The sequence below is a fragment of the Nelusetta ayraudi genome, unplaced genomic scaffold, assembly GCF_046127955.1.
Source record: "Nelusetta ayraudi isolate G7.1 ecotype Tasmania unplaced genomic scaffold, CSIRO-AGI_Nayr_v1 ptg000018l, whole genome shotgun sequence".
NCBI classification, from domain to species: Eukaryota; Metazoa; Chordata; class Actinopteri; order Tetraodontiformes; family Monacanthidae; genus Nelusetta; species Nelusetta ayraudi.
Window position 1 is genome coordinate 3890997 of NW_027466068.1, and position 12411 is coordinate 3903407.

Here is a 12411-nt window from a genome sequence, read left to right on the forward strand (position 1 = left end):
GCCGATGCAGACAGACAGATAGCCCCGCCCACTCCAACGGCCGTCATCAGCGCCATGTCCTCTGTTGCGGCCTGTCTGTTAACGTGTGTGTGTGTGTGTGTGTGTGTGTGTGTGTGTGTGTGTGTGTGTGTGTGTGTGTGTGTGTGTGTGTGTGTGTGTGTGTGTGTGTGTGTGTGTGTGGTTAGGAACTGCAGATACGTTTAAAGCCCCTGGCCACCGCCTGGAGCCTGAGCGTGTGGAGCCGCAGGGCATCATGGGAACTGGGGTGAGTACTCAACTTTTTCAGCCAAAAAGACACCTTAAGACAACTTAACGTAACTTAAACTTAGTTTAAGTTTATGTGTCCCTGAAGCTAGCAGGAGAGTCACACTGGACAGTTGAGTCAAAAACAACTCAAGTGACAAAAAAAACTTTTGTCCCTTGTTCTCTTCCATTATTTGGGGATTTTCTGTCGATGTGATAATATAATAGTTTTTCTAATATTCTCGTAATATTCTGGACTTTTCTAAAGAGTCAATGGCAAATATGGCACTAATGGATTTTAAAACCTGGCTTGTCCTTGCCTCTACACAACTGACTGCCTTTTGCACATCTTGCTCTTGTTCTTTTGCTCCATTTTAATTGACTTTAGACTCAATCTAGTGATTGCTATATAGTTTGCATTGTTTGTTCGCTGGGACCAGTAAAGTGCATCCGTCTGTCTGTGTGTCTGTCGGCCTGTCTGTCTGTGCCTTTAAGGATGTGGAAACTCAGCTGGTAACAACAATAAAAGGCAAAACAGAAAAACTGATAAGAGTGGCGTGCATTGTTGTGACGTGCACAAGGCTGTATTTACCTGTGCACTTATCATATGGCAGATACACTGCTGATACACACGTGCACATGTTTAAACACGCACTGCAGAAAGCATGAGTCACTCTCAGGGCAGACATGGACTGTCTGGATGCAGACTGGGACCGACTGAGTGCAGACATGGACTGTCTGGATGCAGACTGGGACCGACTGAGTGCAGACATTGACTGTCTGGATACAGACTGGGGCAGACTGGGCGCAGACTGGGACCGACTGAGTGCAGACATTGACTGTCTGGATGCAGACTGGGGCAGACTGGGCGCAGACTGGGACCGACTGAGTGCAGACATGGACTGTCTGGATGCAGACTGGACGCAGCCTGGGACCGACTGAGTGCAGACATGGACTGTCTGGATGCAGACTGGGGCAGACTGGGGCAGACTGAGTGCAGACATGGACTGTCTGGATGCAGACTGGGGCAGACTGGATGCAGACTGGGACCGACTGAGTGCAGACATGGACTGTCTGGATGCAGACTGGGGCAGACTGGGACCGACTGAGTGCAGACATGGACTGTCTGGATGCAGACTGGGGCAGACTGAGACCGACTGAGTGCAGACATGGACTGTCTGGATGCAGACTGGGGCAGTCTGGATGCAGACTGGACGCAGACTGGGACCAACTGAGTGCAGACATGGACTGTCTGGATGCAGACTGGGGCAGACTGGGACCGACTGAGTGCAGACATGGACTGTCTGGATGCAGACTGGGGCAGTCTGGATGCAGACTGGACGCAGACTGGGACCAACTGAGTGCAGACATGGACTGTCTGGATGCAGACTGGATGCAGACTGGGGCAGACTGGTCTCAGATGTGTCCAGCCCAGAGCTCTTGCAGGCTCTTGTTTTGTTTTTTAGTCGTACTACTATCGCAGAGCGATTGGCGGCTCACGTGGCAGCCAACCGACTGGCTGGCCGAGTGTCGCAGTGTCACGGCAGGGGTGAGGCGAGCGCTCTGTAACATGCGGTCGCCACATCGTCATTGCGAAAAGCAACAGGGGGCGCTGCGGTTCGGCCGCTGCCGCAGTCAAGAATGCAGCAGGCAGCGACGGCAACAACAGGAGGCAGCGCGACCTGAGTCACACACTGGTTTGTCCATGTGGCAACCTGACAGCGCCACACACACACACACACACACACACACACACACACACACACACACACACACAAGCCACGGCTGCTGCGGAGCCAAAGAATGTGTTTTTGTTTTTCCTTCCGTTTGTAGGATCAGTTTGAAGGGAACTTGTTGTTTAGTTAAGCTAGTAAATAATCTGTGACAGCGACTATTTTCATGCAGCCTGTGATTGTGGACACATCCATCCACATGTTCTCGGACCAAGTCCCTCTTTTTATAGTTTAAATTGGCTGTTTGAAGGATCAAAGGAGGTGCCAAGACTTTCATTATTCAACCATGTTGGACGTGATGAACATTTAGATGGTCAAATGTTTGATTTGCGCCCTTCGTCTGTCATTTTTCTGTGACATATTTCATTTACTATTTCTTTTTGTTGGCGTCTCTCTCCCTCAATTGGCCGGCGCTCCGATGGTTCAGTCAGAGCCCTCACATAAGAATTCCACTCTTGCGTTTAAAAGCATAAAGGACTAAATTTGTGCAGCAAGTGAGACGTGAAGACCTAAAAAAACGGACGTGTTTGGATCGGAGAGGGGCCAGATGTGTGTGTGTGTGATGGCAGTTATTTTGACTTTTTTTTTTTTTGTTGTTTTTGTTTTTTGGATGAATGCTGTCTCCAGGGGAGGAAAAACAAAAGTTGATTCTTTCTGCGTGCGGTCACCGTCGTCGTATCTGGAGCGTTTTGGAATAGAAACACGTCGTGGAGGAGGAACGTTGACTTGTATCGCAGTCCAGGGGGAAAACTCAAGTCAATCATAATCTGATGGCTCCCGCCAAAACCTGCGTTTTTCCTGTCACGCTCAAATGAATGGCTCTTGTTTTTCTCTCCCTCTTTTTTTCAGCGCGGGCCTTTGCTTTGGCCGCGTGCGTCGGGAGTGTTGAATGTTTTTTGTGCATTGTCTTGCGGGGGGGAAGCGATGATGGCAGGTTGGCGTCACAGGATGCTGTGTCATTCACGGCTCTCTGACATCACTTCCTGCGAGGTTTCACCGGCGGCGGGGTCGTCGGCTCCGGGTGCTGACGGATATGTGGGATCAGAGGGGTGGGGGGGGGGGGGCGGGAGTCTGCTGGTCGAGGAAACAGACAGACAGACAGACGGCCAGGCAGACAGACAGACAGACAGCTGCGCCTCAGCAGTGTAGTCTGTCTGTGCCGGGATGGGATGAAGCCAAAAACAACATCAGGCAGCAGCAGCAGCAGCAGCAGCAGCAGCGTCTCCTTCTCCTCACATCAGAGCAGCGGATCTCTTTGAGCTGAGTGCAATTGTTCCGCGGCAGATGGATGTGTGTGATAGGCCCCTGCAGTCGCCACACGCACACGCACACGCACACACACACAACACAACACACACAGTATTTGCATACTGAGTGAAACAAATCTAAAGCATTTATTCAGTAATTGGGTAATTGGCCTGTTTAATTAACCGTTTACTGCTGACTTGAGACTTTTTATATGTATACTGTATGTCATTAACATTTAGTAGAAGGTTTACTTCTTTACATGGGATGGAAACTGTCCTGTACCACAGCAAACTGTAATTATATGTATGCATGACACGAAAAAACAACTCTAAAAATGTTTTGTTTTTCAATGGAAAAGTTCCAAGGGCGCAAAAAACAAAGTTAAATCAGTGTCGAGTGTGATGAGTCTCCTGGTTTAGAGTTGAAATGAGGTCATTTTCTGTTGGATCCCAGATGAAAAGGGGGTTAAAACAAAGGCAGAGTGTGTCAGAAGTTAATGGGTCAAGCAGGCTGCCCTGTCAGGAAAGTGTGTGTGTGTGTGTGTGTGTGTGTGTGTGTGTGTGTGTGTGTGTGTGTGTGTGTGTTGGGGGGTGTCAGATCCCTGCGGAGACAGAGTGGGAGGGAAGGGAAGTCAAGGGAGTGGCTTGTTGGTGCTGTGTGTGTGTGTGTGGTGTTAGTGGTGGAGTGTGTGTTTGTGTGTGTGCGTAATGTGAGTGAGGGAGTGGAGCAGCAGACGAGAGACGTCGTGACTCCAGGAAGGTTGCTGCTGCTGCTGCTGCTGAGGTGCTGCGTTCAGTGACAGGAGGTAAAAGCTCTTCTCATTCTCAGACTCTTACTTTCTGAACAATTTGTTTGAATTGAAGCTAAAATTGGGGATTAAAGCCTTGTTTTTTGATTGGACCTGAAGAATTGGACGTTCTCTCCTCTGTTCTCACGTGTCAGCTGTGATTTGTTTTGTTGCTGAGTTGTTCCATCTTTTCCAAAGTTTCGCAGCTTAGGGAGATGTTGTCCTTCTTCTTCTTCTTCTAATCTTTGAATTGAGGAGGATCAGCGTTGGTGGGATGAGTGCAGACGCGTTGACACTGCAGGCGTGTGTGCGGTTAAGGTGTGTGTGTGTGTGCCGTCAGTCTGCAGGTAAGCTGCTGTGTGGGCAGGTGTCGAAGTGTGTGTGTGTGTGTGTGTGTGTGTGTGTGTGTGTGTGTGTGTGTGTGTGTGTGTGTGTGTGCCGGTTGTGATCTCATCAGAAACACTGTTGCAAGACGAGACCTGAGTTCAGTGGCCACGGATGGAGGTTGTCGTGAGAGCTGAGGAGGGTTTCTGCAGATGAGATGAGATGAGGGGATGAAAAAGTTTGATAAATCAGGAAGAAAGAGAGAGAGAGAGAGAGAGAGAGAGAGAGAGAGAGCTCGAACGGCTGCTCCAGGAGTTTCTCCTCGCCTGCCTGGTGTGATGCTGACACTGCTGATTCCCTCATTCCTGATTCCGCTGTATTCCACTCACTCGGAGGTTGGAAGCTGGTGGTTCCTCGGGTTGCAGCCGTGGAAACCAATAAAAAAAAAAAAAAAAGTGGAGCTGCTGTTCCCTCCTTCTGTTTCCACGTGGAAGAGCCGCAAACGTTCAGAGCTCAAGGTTTCATTAATGGATGAACCTCCTGTGCAAACGCTGCACACTGGGAGTCCCTCTGGCAGCCTCGGCCCTCGCCGTTGGTGTTTTTTGCGGACTTGGTGTTTTTTTTTCCCGTGGAATCAAGATGGTCCAATGAGAGGACAATTGTTGTCGTTGTCGTTGTTGTTTCTGGGCTCTCGGCCCGACACCGCTGGAGGGAGTCGCTCCTCCTTGGTTCCACCCTGCCGGCTCTCCCTTCAGATGGAAGCCGCTAATGACACCACGGTGGCTGGCAGCCGGTCCCAGGAACACCCCCCCACCACCCCCCAACACACACACACACACACACACCACAGCCAGCCCCCACTCCCCCAACCTATCCTCCAGGCTTCACTGTCTGTGAGAAATATGTTCCCTGTGGTTTAGTGGGAGCTGTGAAATGATGGCTGTCTTTCTTGGAGGTGTGTGTGTGTGTGTGTGTGTGTGTGTGTGTGTGTGTGTGTGTGTGTGTGTGTGTGTGTGTTGGGGGGGGGAGTGTGAGTGAAGAGGGAGCCTTGTCCTCTCTAATCGTGTTTATGGCTCCAACACAATTATGTCCCCGTGTGACTCTTTGATTGTGCGACGCCTCGCAGAAAGACTGCGACCCCTGTGTGTGTGTGTGTGTGTGTGTGTGTGTGTGTGTGTGTGTGTGTGTGTGTGTGTGTGTGTGTGTGTGTGTGTGTGTGTGTGTGTGTGTGTGTGTGTCTGTGTGCGTGCGTGTGCGCGCGCAAAGCCCTCGGTGCAGCTGCGCCAGGAGGCCTGCGTGGACTCACCAGGCCACAGAACGAATCATCTCGAGAGGCCTTGAATGCGTTCCGTGGCTTTTCTTTCTTTACTTCCTTTGCGTTTCCAAGCGGTCTGCACGAGCAGCATCTCGCCGTCTCGAGAAGCCGGGAGACGCTTTTTCACGGCCGTCAGTCTGTGATGCAGGCCTGAAGGAAAAAGAGGTGGAAAGCAAAGGGGGCAGGGGGGAATGGGAGTCCCAATTCTTCGGAGATGTATATCGCTGTAACATCTGTGATTTATTTTTTTTTTTTAAAAAGATCTCCAATTTTCTCTCCCGTCTTGGCATCTCCAGTGAAACCCCCCCAGATTTTGAGTCCGTCCTCTGAAAGTGTGTCACATGACGTGAGGCCACAGAGGACAAGGCGAGGAGTTCTTCTCACCTTCTCCCTTGTTTTCATCCTCTCTCAAACTTATTCAAGGCAGTGCACTATAAGATGTAAATATCCGTAAACATTTATATTGTTTTCTATAACATTTTAATCTTTTGAATTTTTTTTTTTTTTTGAAAGATTTTGTTTTTCTTGCCTTTTTTTCTAATGTGTACAGAGAAAATTAGCATCTGGCCAACCAGAAGAAATAAAATGCAAGGAACAGGATCGATACTTATTATTATTGCTTATTATTGTTACTGTTTATGTTTAGGGGTTGAAAGTTGAGTTCCTATATTCCAAGTTGGTGCCTGACTTGCAGGAACTTGTTTCTATCTGGGTAATTTGAGGTCGAGTGTTCAGTTGGAATCTCTCTGAATCTTAGTTTTGGATTGGTATTGATCATGATGATGACTACATTTTTTGTGTTTTTAAAACCGTATTATTTAAGTGATTGTAATAATAAAGGGATGGTCAAAGGTCAAATGTCACCTCTCCTCTCTTTGCCATACCAGTGATTGAGCCGTTCGTCCCCTGTGAATCTTGTCATGAGGCCAAAGGTCACGGCTGGCCGAGCAGAAAGGCTCCCGCCCTGCCTCACCTCTGCCCTCACCTGTGTTCCAACCCGGGTGGCCCTCTCCTCCCTCGGGGCCTTTTCTGTTCCGACTGAAGAGCTTTTTTTTTTAAGACTTTTAAAGAGTCGGGGGGAGAATTGTTAGATAATCCCATCCTTGTGTCAGATGGCTTGTTTACACGCGACACAACTCCTGAGTCGCTGCAGCTTTTGGTTGTGTTCGCCTCTCTTCGGTCGCTCTGACGCCCCTGAATGTTAACAGCCGATTTACTTCATCACGCTGGTCCGCAGGATGATTTTCAGTCTGCAGGGTCGTGCATATCGTACTTATGTTTTTTTTTTTTTTTGGGGGGGGGGTTGGGAAATGTTTTCTTAAATTTTTATATTAAATTTTATAGATTTTCATTATGTATATGTATATTCCTTTATTTCAGACCCAAGGGATCCATGTCACAGTAAAAAGAAGAGACATAGAGAAAAAGAGAGAGAGAGAAAAAAAAATACATGCATGCATTTACTGTATATATTTATTTGTTTAGTTTACATATCAATGTGTACATGAACAAGGTATGACTCCAATATTCAGATAGTTGCAATCATAAGAGCAACAAAACGACGACAACAAAATTTATTTAAATAGTAAAATTTCTGCAAATTTTAACCAACATTCCCTCCAAGCACATTCTATGTGCGTTTCTGTGCATTTGATTACATCTTAGGAGGCAGGAGGCAGTGATTTAAAAGCGTGCGCACACACACACACACACACACACACACACACACACACTGCTCCTCCTCAGACACCTCCCTCCCTACCTTCCCTCCTCCATCCTGATGGTTCAGCCTGCTGCTGCTGATGCTCAGACCCTGGCTGTCATATCAAGTTCTCCTCTCAGACCTATACAGTGGAAAACAAAACACACCTCTGCTTTTCCAGCTGGCCCTCGAGCGTGTGGCTCCTCGTCATGGCTAGCGTGTTTAACCTGACCTCCAGCTTGCCAGCTGATCTCTAACAGATGATCTTTCATTCGATGGGACGAGCCGAGGGGGTTTGCTTGGACGACGAAACGTGAAGAAGGCGGCGTGTGCGAGAGGAATCTTAAGATTGTCCTTGGGTTTTGATTTTTTTTTTTCTTCGCAGGACACCGAGGGTCGAGAACGTGTCAAGGCTCAGATCCAGGACTTGTGCAGCCAGCAGACCAACCAGGGCAGGGAGTTGCAGAGAGGAGGTGAGACACGGCCTAACAATGCACACAAACACTTTAGTCTGCAGGTCAAGTTTGTCCTCAGACTCACGCGCGATCTTGTCTATCAGAACCATGTGAAAGCTTAATGGTTTTGGCATAAATACATTGGCTATATACATTTTTTTTAACTTCACGTGACACATCATGAGAGGTGGGTGTACTGCCACTGACTTCTGCAAGTACAGACAGAGAGTCGCCTTGCATGCTAAATCAACCAGGTGGGAAGATTTGAAATGGTGAGCCAATGAGTCATCTAGCAGATTAATCAGTATACAGGCAAATGATTCAGTGTGTTAAGTTACACACTTATACCTCTGACTGCCATTTGGGGAAGGTTAGCTAGCAGTAATAAGCTAACATCAGTTTCTTTTTATCCATGTGAATCAGCTGAAAGTCTTGTCACGTGTTTGTTCTCACTTCATTTCTATCATCTCTTTTTCATATGTTTGTGGATAATTTCCAACTTCCTCAACTTACAAGCTTCCATTTGCCTCCATCCCTCCTTGATATAGCTCTGATTTGAGGTCTCCACTTTATTTTGCTTCCCACTGAGTGTAGTCTTTTAACACTGACCACCTCTGTTGCTCGCTGATGTGTGTGCACGGGTCTTAGTTGCAATTTCCTCTTCCAGGCCCGTTAAAACAGTCACCTCAAGGAGTCATTCTGCAGCGGCAGTCAGGGGGTCGTATTAGTTCAACCATGTTTAAGCCCCTGTATTGGACTTTATTAAGTGTTGGGCCTCTCCCCCAGCAAGAGGCTGGAGGACGTTGGGCTTTTTCAAAGTGTGAGTTCATTTCATTATCCGGTCTGTTAGCCCGGCCGTTAATGAAGTAGCATGAATGCGAGCCTTCACTGGGGGGCTGAATGCACTTCCTTTCACTTGTGGGATTCTAGAAACTTCCGGCAGGAATGGCGCTTGGGGTGACAAGCTGACCTAATGCTTTTCCGGTTTCAACCCTGACGGGAGAACGCGTTGGTCGACAGCCTCCTTCACGCAAAGAAGCCAAAACCTTTTCTGCTTAAAGGTTATCTGTGTAATATTTGGAGATTTTGAGAAGAAACAGTGACATCAAGAGGTTAGATTTTAGATTGCAAGACTCTTTTGCTCAGCCTCCCTCTCTTGAGTTTGCCAGTGAACTACGGTGGCCAGTGCACACAAACCTGGATACCTTGTCCACCTTTTTCTTCTGCGTTACCCTATGAGAACCATACTATGGGTAGTTAAACCAAACAGCCTTTATTGTACTGAGAGTATATTTAAGGCATTTATGCGACATAAAAATCATAAATCAAGCCAAATTTTACACACTGGACCTTTAAAGGGTCTTTGGCCGCAAATATTTTTTTCTTTCATGTAGGCGTGGCCCTGGTCTGACCTGGGTTGGCTCTCATAATAATGCCATTCTGTGTGGGCCTGCCCGGCTCTGGACTCTGGAGGCCACTGCCGTCCTTCCCATGGACCTTCGTGGTCGGTGGTTATGGGCAGCAACAAAGAAGGAAACCCAGCAGCCACACCTCTGCTAAATAAAGCTGATACCAGAACCAGAATTCGCAGCCCAGTTCTTCTGGCTTCACTGTTTTTGTCCCAATTTGTCCCAGTCCCTCCCAGTTTGAACCGGGGTTGAGCCGAGGTCATCGCGGGAAGGAAAACAAAGGAGAAGGAGGAGGCGTTTGAAGCAAACTCCCAGTGGCAGACACTCGCACGGTGGTGGCATGTGGGAAGCGTAGCACCAGCGGTGTCTGAAGCGGATGCTGGTCTCCACAGCCGAGTCAAAGTGGCAGAAAATGAGAGATGATCCGCGATGATCAGCGGCAGGTTGATTCTGCACTTTGTGCACACAGCCCAAACACAACACGTCCCTCAGACGGTGAAGGGCTCACGCTCACCTTAACGACCGTTTGTCCAGCTGGGACCACCTTCGTCCATCACGCTGCGAGCGGCCAGCCAGCCAGCCAGCCAGCCAGCCAGCCAGCACTGTGATTTGGGGAAATGAGATGTTTTGCCGTGACTCTGGGAGGAATGTGCCGCTCCGGTTCCAGCCAGAGAGTTTGGAGACTCGCTGCTCCTCACGTCCCCCAACAGTGGCAATTTGACAGTGAGAACCTGCGAAGGAGCAACAGAAATACCATAAATACCAAGACCGCTGGTCGCACACGTCTATCATTAGCCGACGCTGCAGCACGAGAGCACAGTGTCCAAGCAGTGGAACGCTGTGACGTTTGGAAAAAAACACACTGGCAGTCAATGTCAGCTTAACGTAAGAACGAGGGAACCACGCGGGACGATGAGCTGGATGGAAAGAAAGATGTTGATTGTGTTATTTGACTCACGGTTCCACCTTGGGACTTGATCATCAAAACTATGTTTGATGTCAAACACAGCAAGCGCTGACGCATCAGAGAAGGTCGTGACATTGAATCAAAAGGGTCCAATGTTGGTGTATTTTCACTAAAGGTGAAGATTAAAAAAAAGGAAAGGAAAAAAGGACAGAGTACAGACACAAAAAAGTTTGTGCTTCATTTTCTTGAATCCAGGAAATGACGACTGCTCGTTTCTTTTAATCATTTTGGATGTACTTTATTTTTTCCTTGCATGTTACCATTACAATCATGCTTCTTGATTGCATTGTGTCGAAACTGACGGGTCGATGCGCGCTCACGCACCTGTTGCTTTGCCTTTCATACCTGTCGTACTGAGGCGTGACGACAGCTGGAGGAAACACATTTCACTGAGAGAGAAGAAGAAGAAGCCCTGCTTGGCCGTTGTTTGACTTTTGACATATTGACTGCCAGCAGAATGCCCAATTGTAGTCGGGCTTTTTTTTTTTTATTACAGAGTGAAAAAAAAGACAAGCCTATCATTAAGCAGCTGCTGTGGGGATTTTCCCAGAATCCTCCACACAAAGGACGTAACGGCTTCCCAACTGAAAACAAAAAACAAACAAAAAAAAGAGAGAAACATGAGCAACACGGTGCGAGTTTGTCGCGTCGCGGAGTTGTTTGTTTTTTTGGCTCGAGGCTTCGCTTCAGTTCAAGTTCAGCCGTAATTGAGTTTGATTGCTTGATTGCATCACTGGATGGCAGCGCTCAAGCGTTCACAGCCTCGCATGTGAGGATGGCGGTGGCAGCCAATCACGTTTCCCCGCTCGGTCGGCGTTACGCAACCGTCAACAAGTTGCAATAATGGAATAATTGTGCAGCAGCAGAACCCCACACCCCTCCCTTTATTTCTGGTAGGTGTTGCAGAAAGAAAAGAGAAGCTGAGCGACCAAACAGATCTGTTTTTTTTGTGGCGGCGTGCTGCTGCAGGAATCTGGTGCTTTTTTGGGGGGGGGTTGATTGGGGTTTTTTTTGTTTTTATTTTCCTTTATTTTTATTTTCATCTGCGGCACCGCTGGCCGACTCAGATGACCCGTCAGCAGCATGGGGTGCTGGACGTGGAGAGGATGCTGCCTTGTTTTTTTGGGACTGTGGTTTCCTGAAGAGAGAAGGAGGAGAAGGAGGAGGAGGAGGGGCTTCAAGCAATCTCATTCAGCAGCCACCGTCCTCCTGAAGGCCCCCCCACCCCCACCCCATCAGTTTGGGCCTTGTATGGCACTCTCTCTCTCTCTCACTGTTGTTCCGCCTCTCCTTTAAAATGCACGTCCATCAGTCCAATCTCTCAGATCTCACTCAGGAACTGGAGGCCCGTCTGCAGGAAATGCCAATGTCCCCTCGTGTCTCCACGTCCCTCTTCCTCCTCCTTCTCCTCCTCCTCCACCTCCGGGGTTGGAACTGTTGCGGCCAGGATGTTGCATTATGTTATCGTGTGCAACTTAAAGGCTAAAGTGTGTAGTAATTTTTGGAGCTTTTGAGAAGAAGAAATGGCGACATCAAGTGGTTACATTTTAGATCGTCACCCTTCCTCCCTCTCCCAAGTTTGCCAGTGAACTACGGTGGCCTGTGCGCACAAACCTGGACACCTTTGTCCACCTTCTTCTTCTTTGTTGGTTTATTTGAGGACGCCAGCGTTCACCCTAAATACGAAACCTGCTGTCAGGCAGCTGGATTGTCCCCACCAGGCTTCCTTAGAAATATGGATGTGCAAGATAGCAACGGACTGGGAGCAAGACACGTATTGATCTATGTATTTTCTTATATTTTATATATGTTTTCATTCTGAGTGTATATAATGTGCAAATTTGTTTTGGAAGGTTCTTTTTCATTTTTTGATTGCACAAGATTGCATTATTTTACACTGTAAACAAAAATAAACTCTTTATTCATTCATATATAAAAGAGAACCATTCGATGGGTACGAAAACCAAATAACTTTTACTGTACTGCAATTATCCACTTTTATAAATGTATTTATGAGCAGCGTATTTCTCTTTCACCAATATAAAAATCATAAATCAGGCCAAATGTTACACACCGGGTCTTTAAGCTCCACCGTCAGCAGTTTTCCCCTGGAAACTCACTCTGTTGGCTTTAACCTTTTTTACCAAGTGAGCAATTGAGAACAGGTTCTTATTTACAGGTGCGGCCTGAACAAAGAGCAGAGGCTCTTTGAGGAGTGGAGAGAATGT

At 47.8% G+C, this 12411-nt stretch overlaps 1 protein-coding gene across 3 annotated transcripts in view; it reads left to right on the top strand.

Moving 5' to 3' along the window:
* Nucleotides 1–12411, top strand: part of smtnb (smoothelin b) — a 64428-nt gene that overhangs the window by 23912 nt on the left and 28105 nt on the right. For all 3 annotated transcript variants that reach the window (XM_076025954.1, XM_076025955.1, XM_076025956.1), the window contains exons 5-6: nt 186–265; nt 7738–7825. In XM_076025954.1, the coding sequence (XP_075882069.1) occupies nt 186–265; nt 7738–7825 (168 nt within the window). The remainder of the gene's footprint in view (nt 1–185; nt 266–7737; nt 7826–12411) is intronic.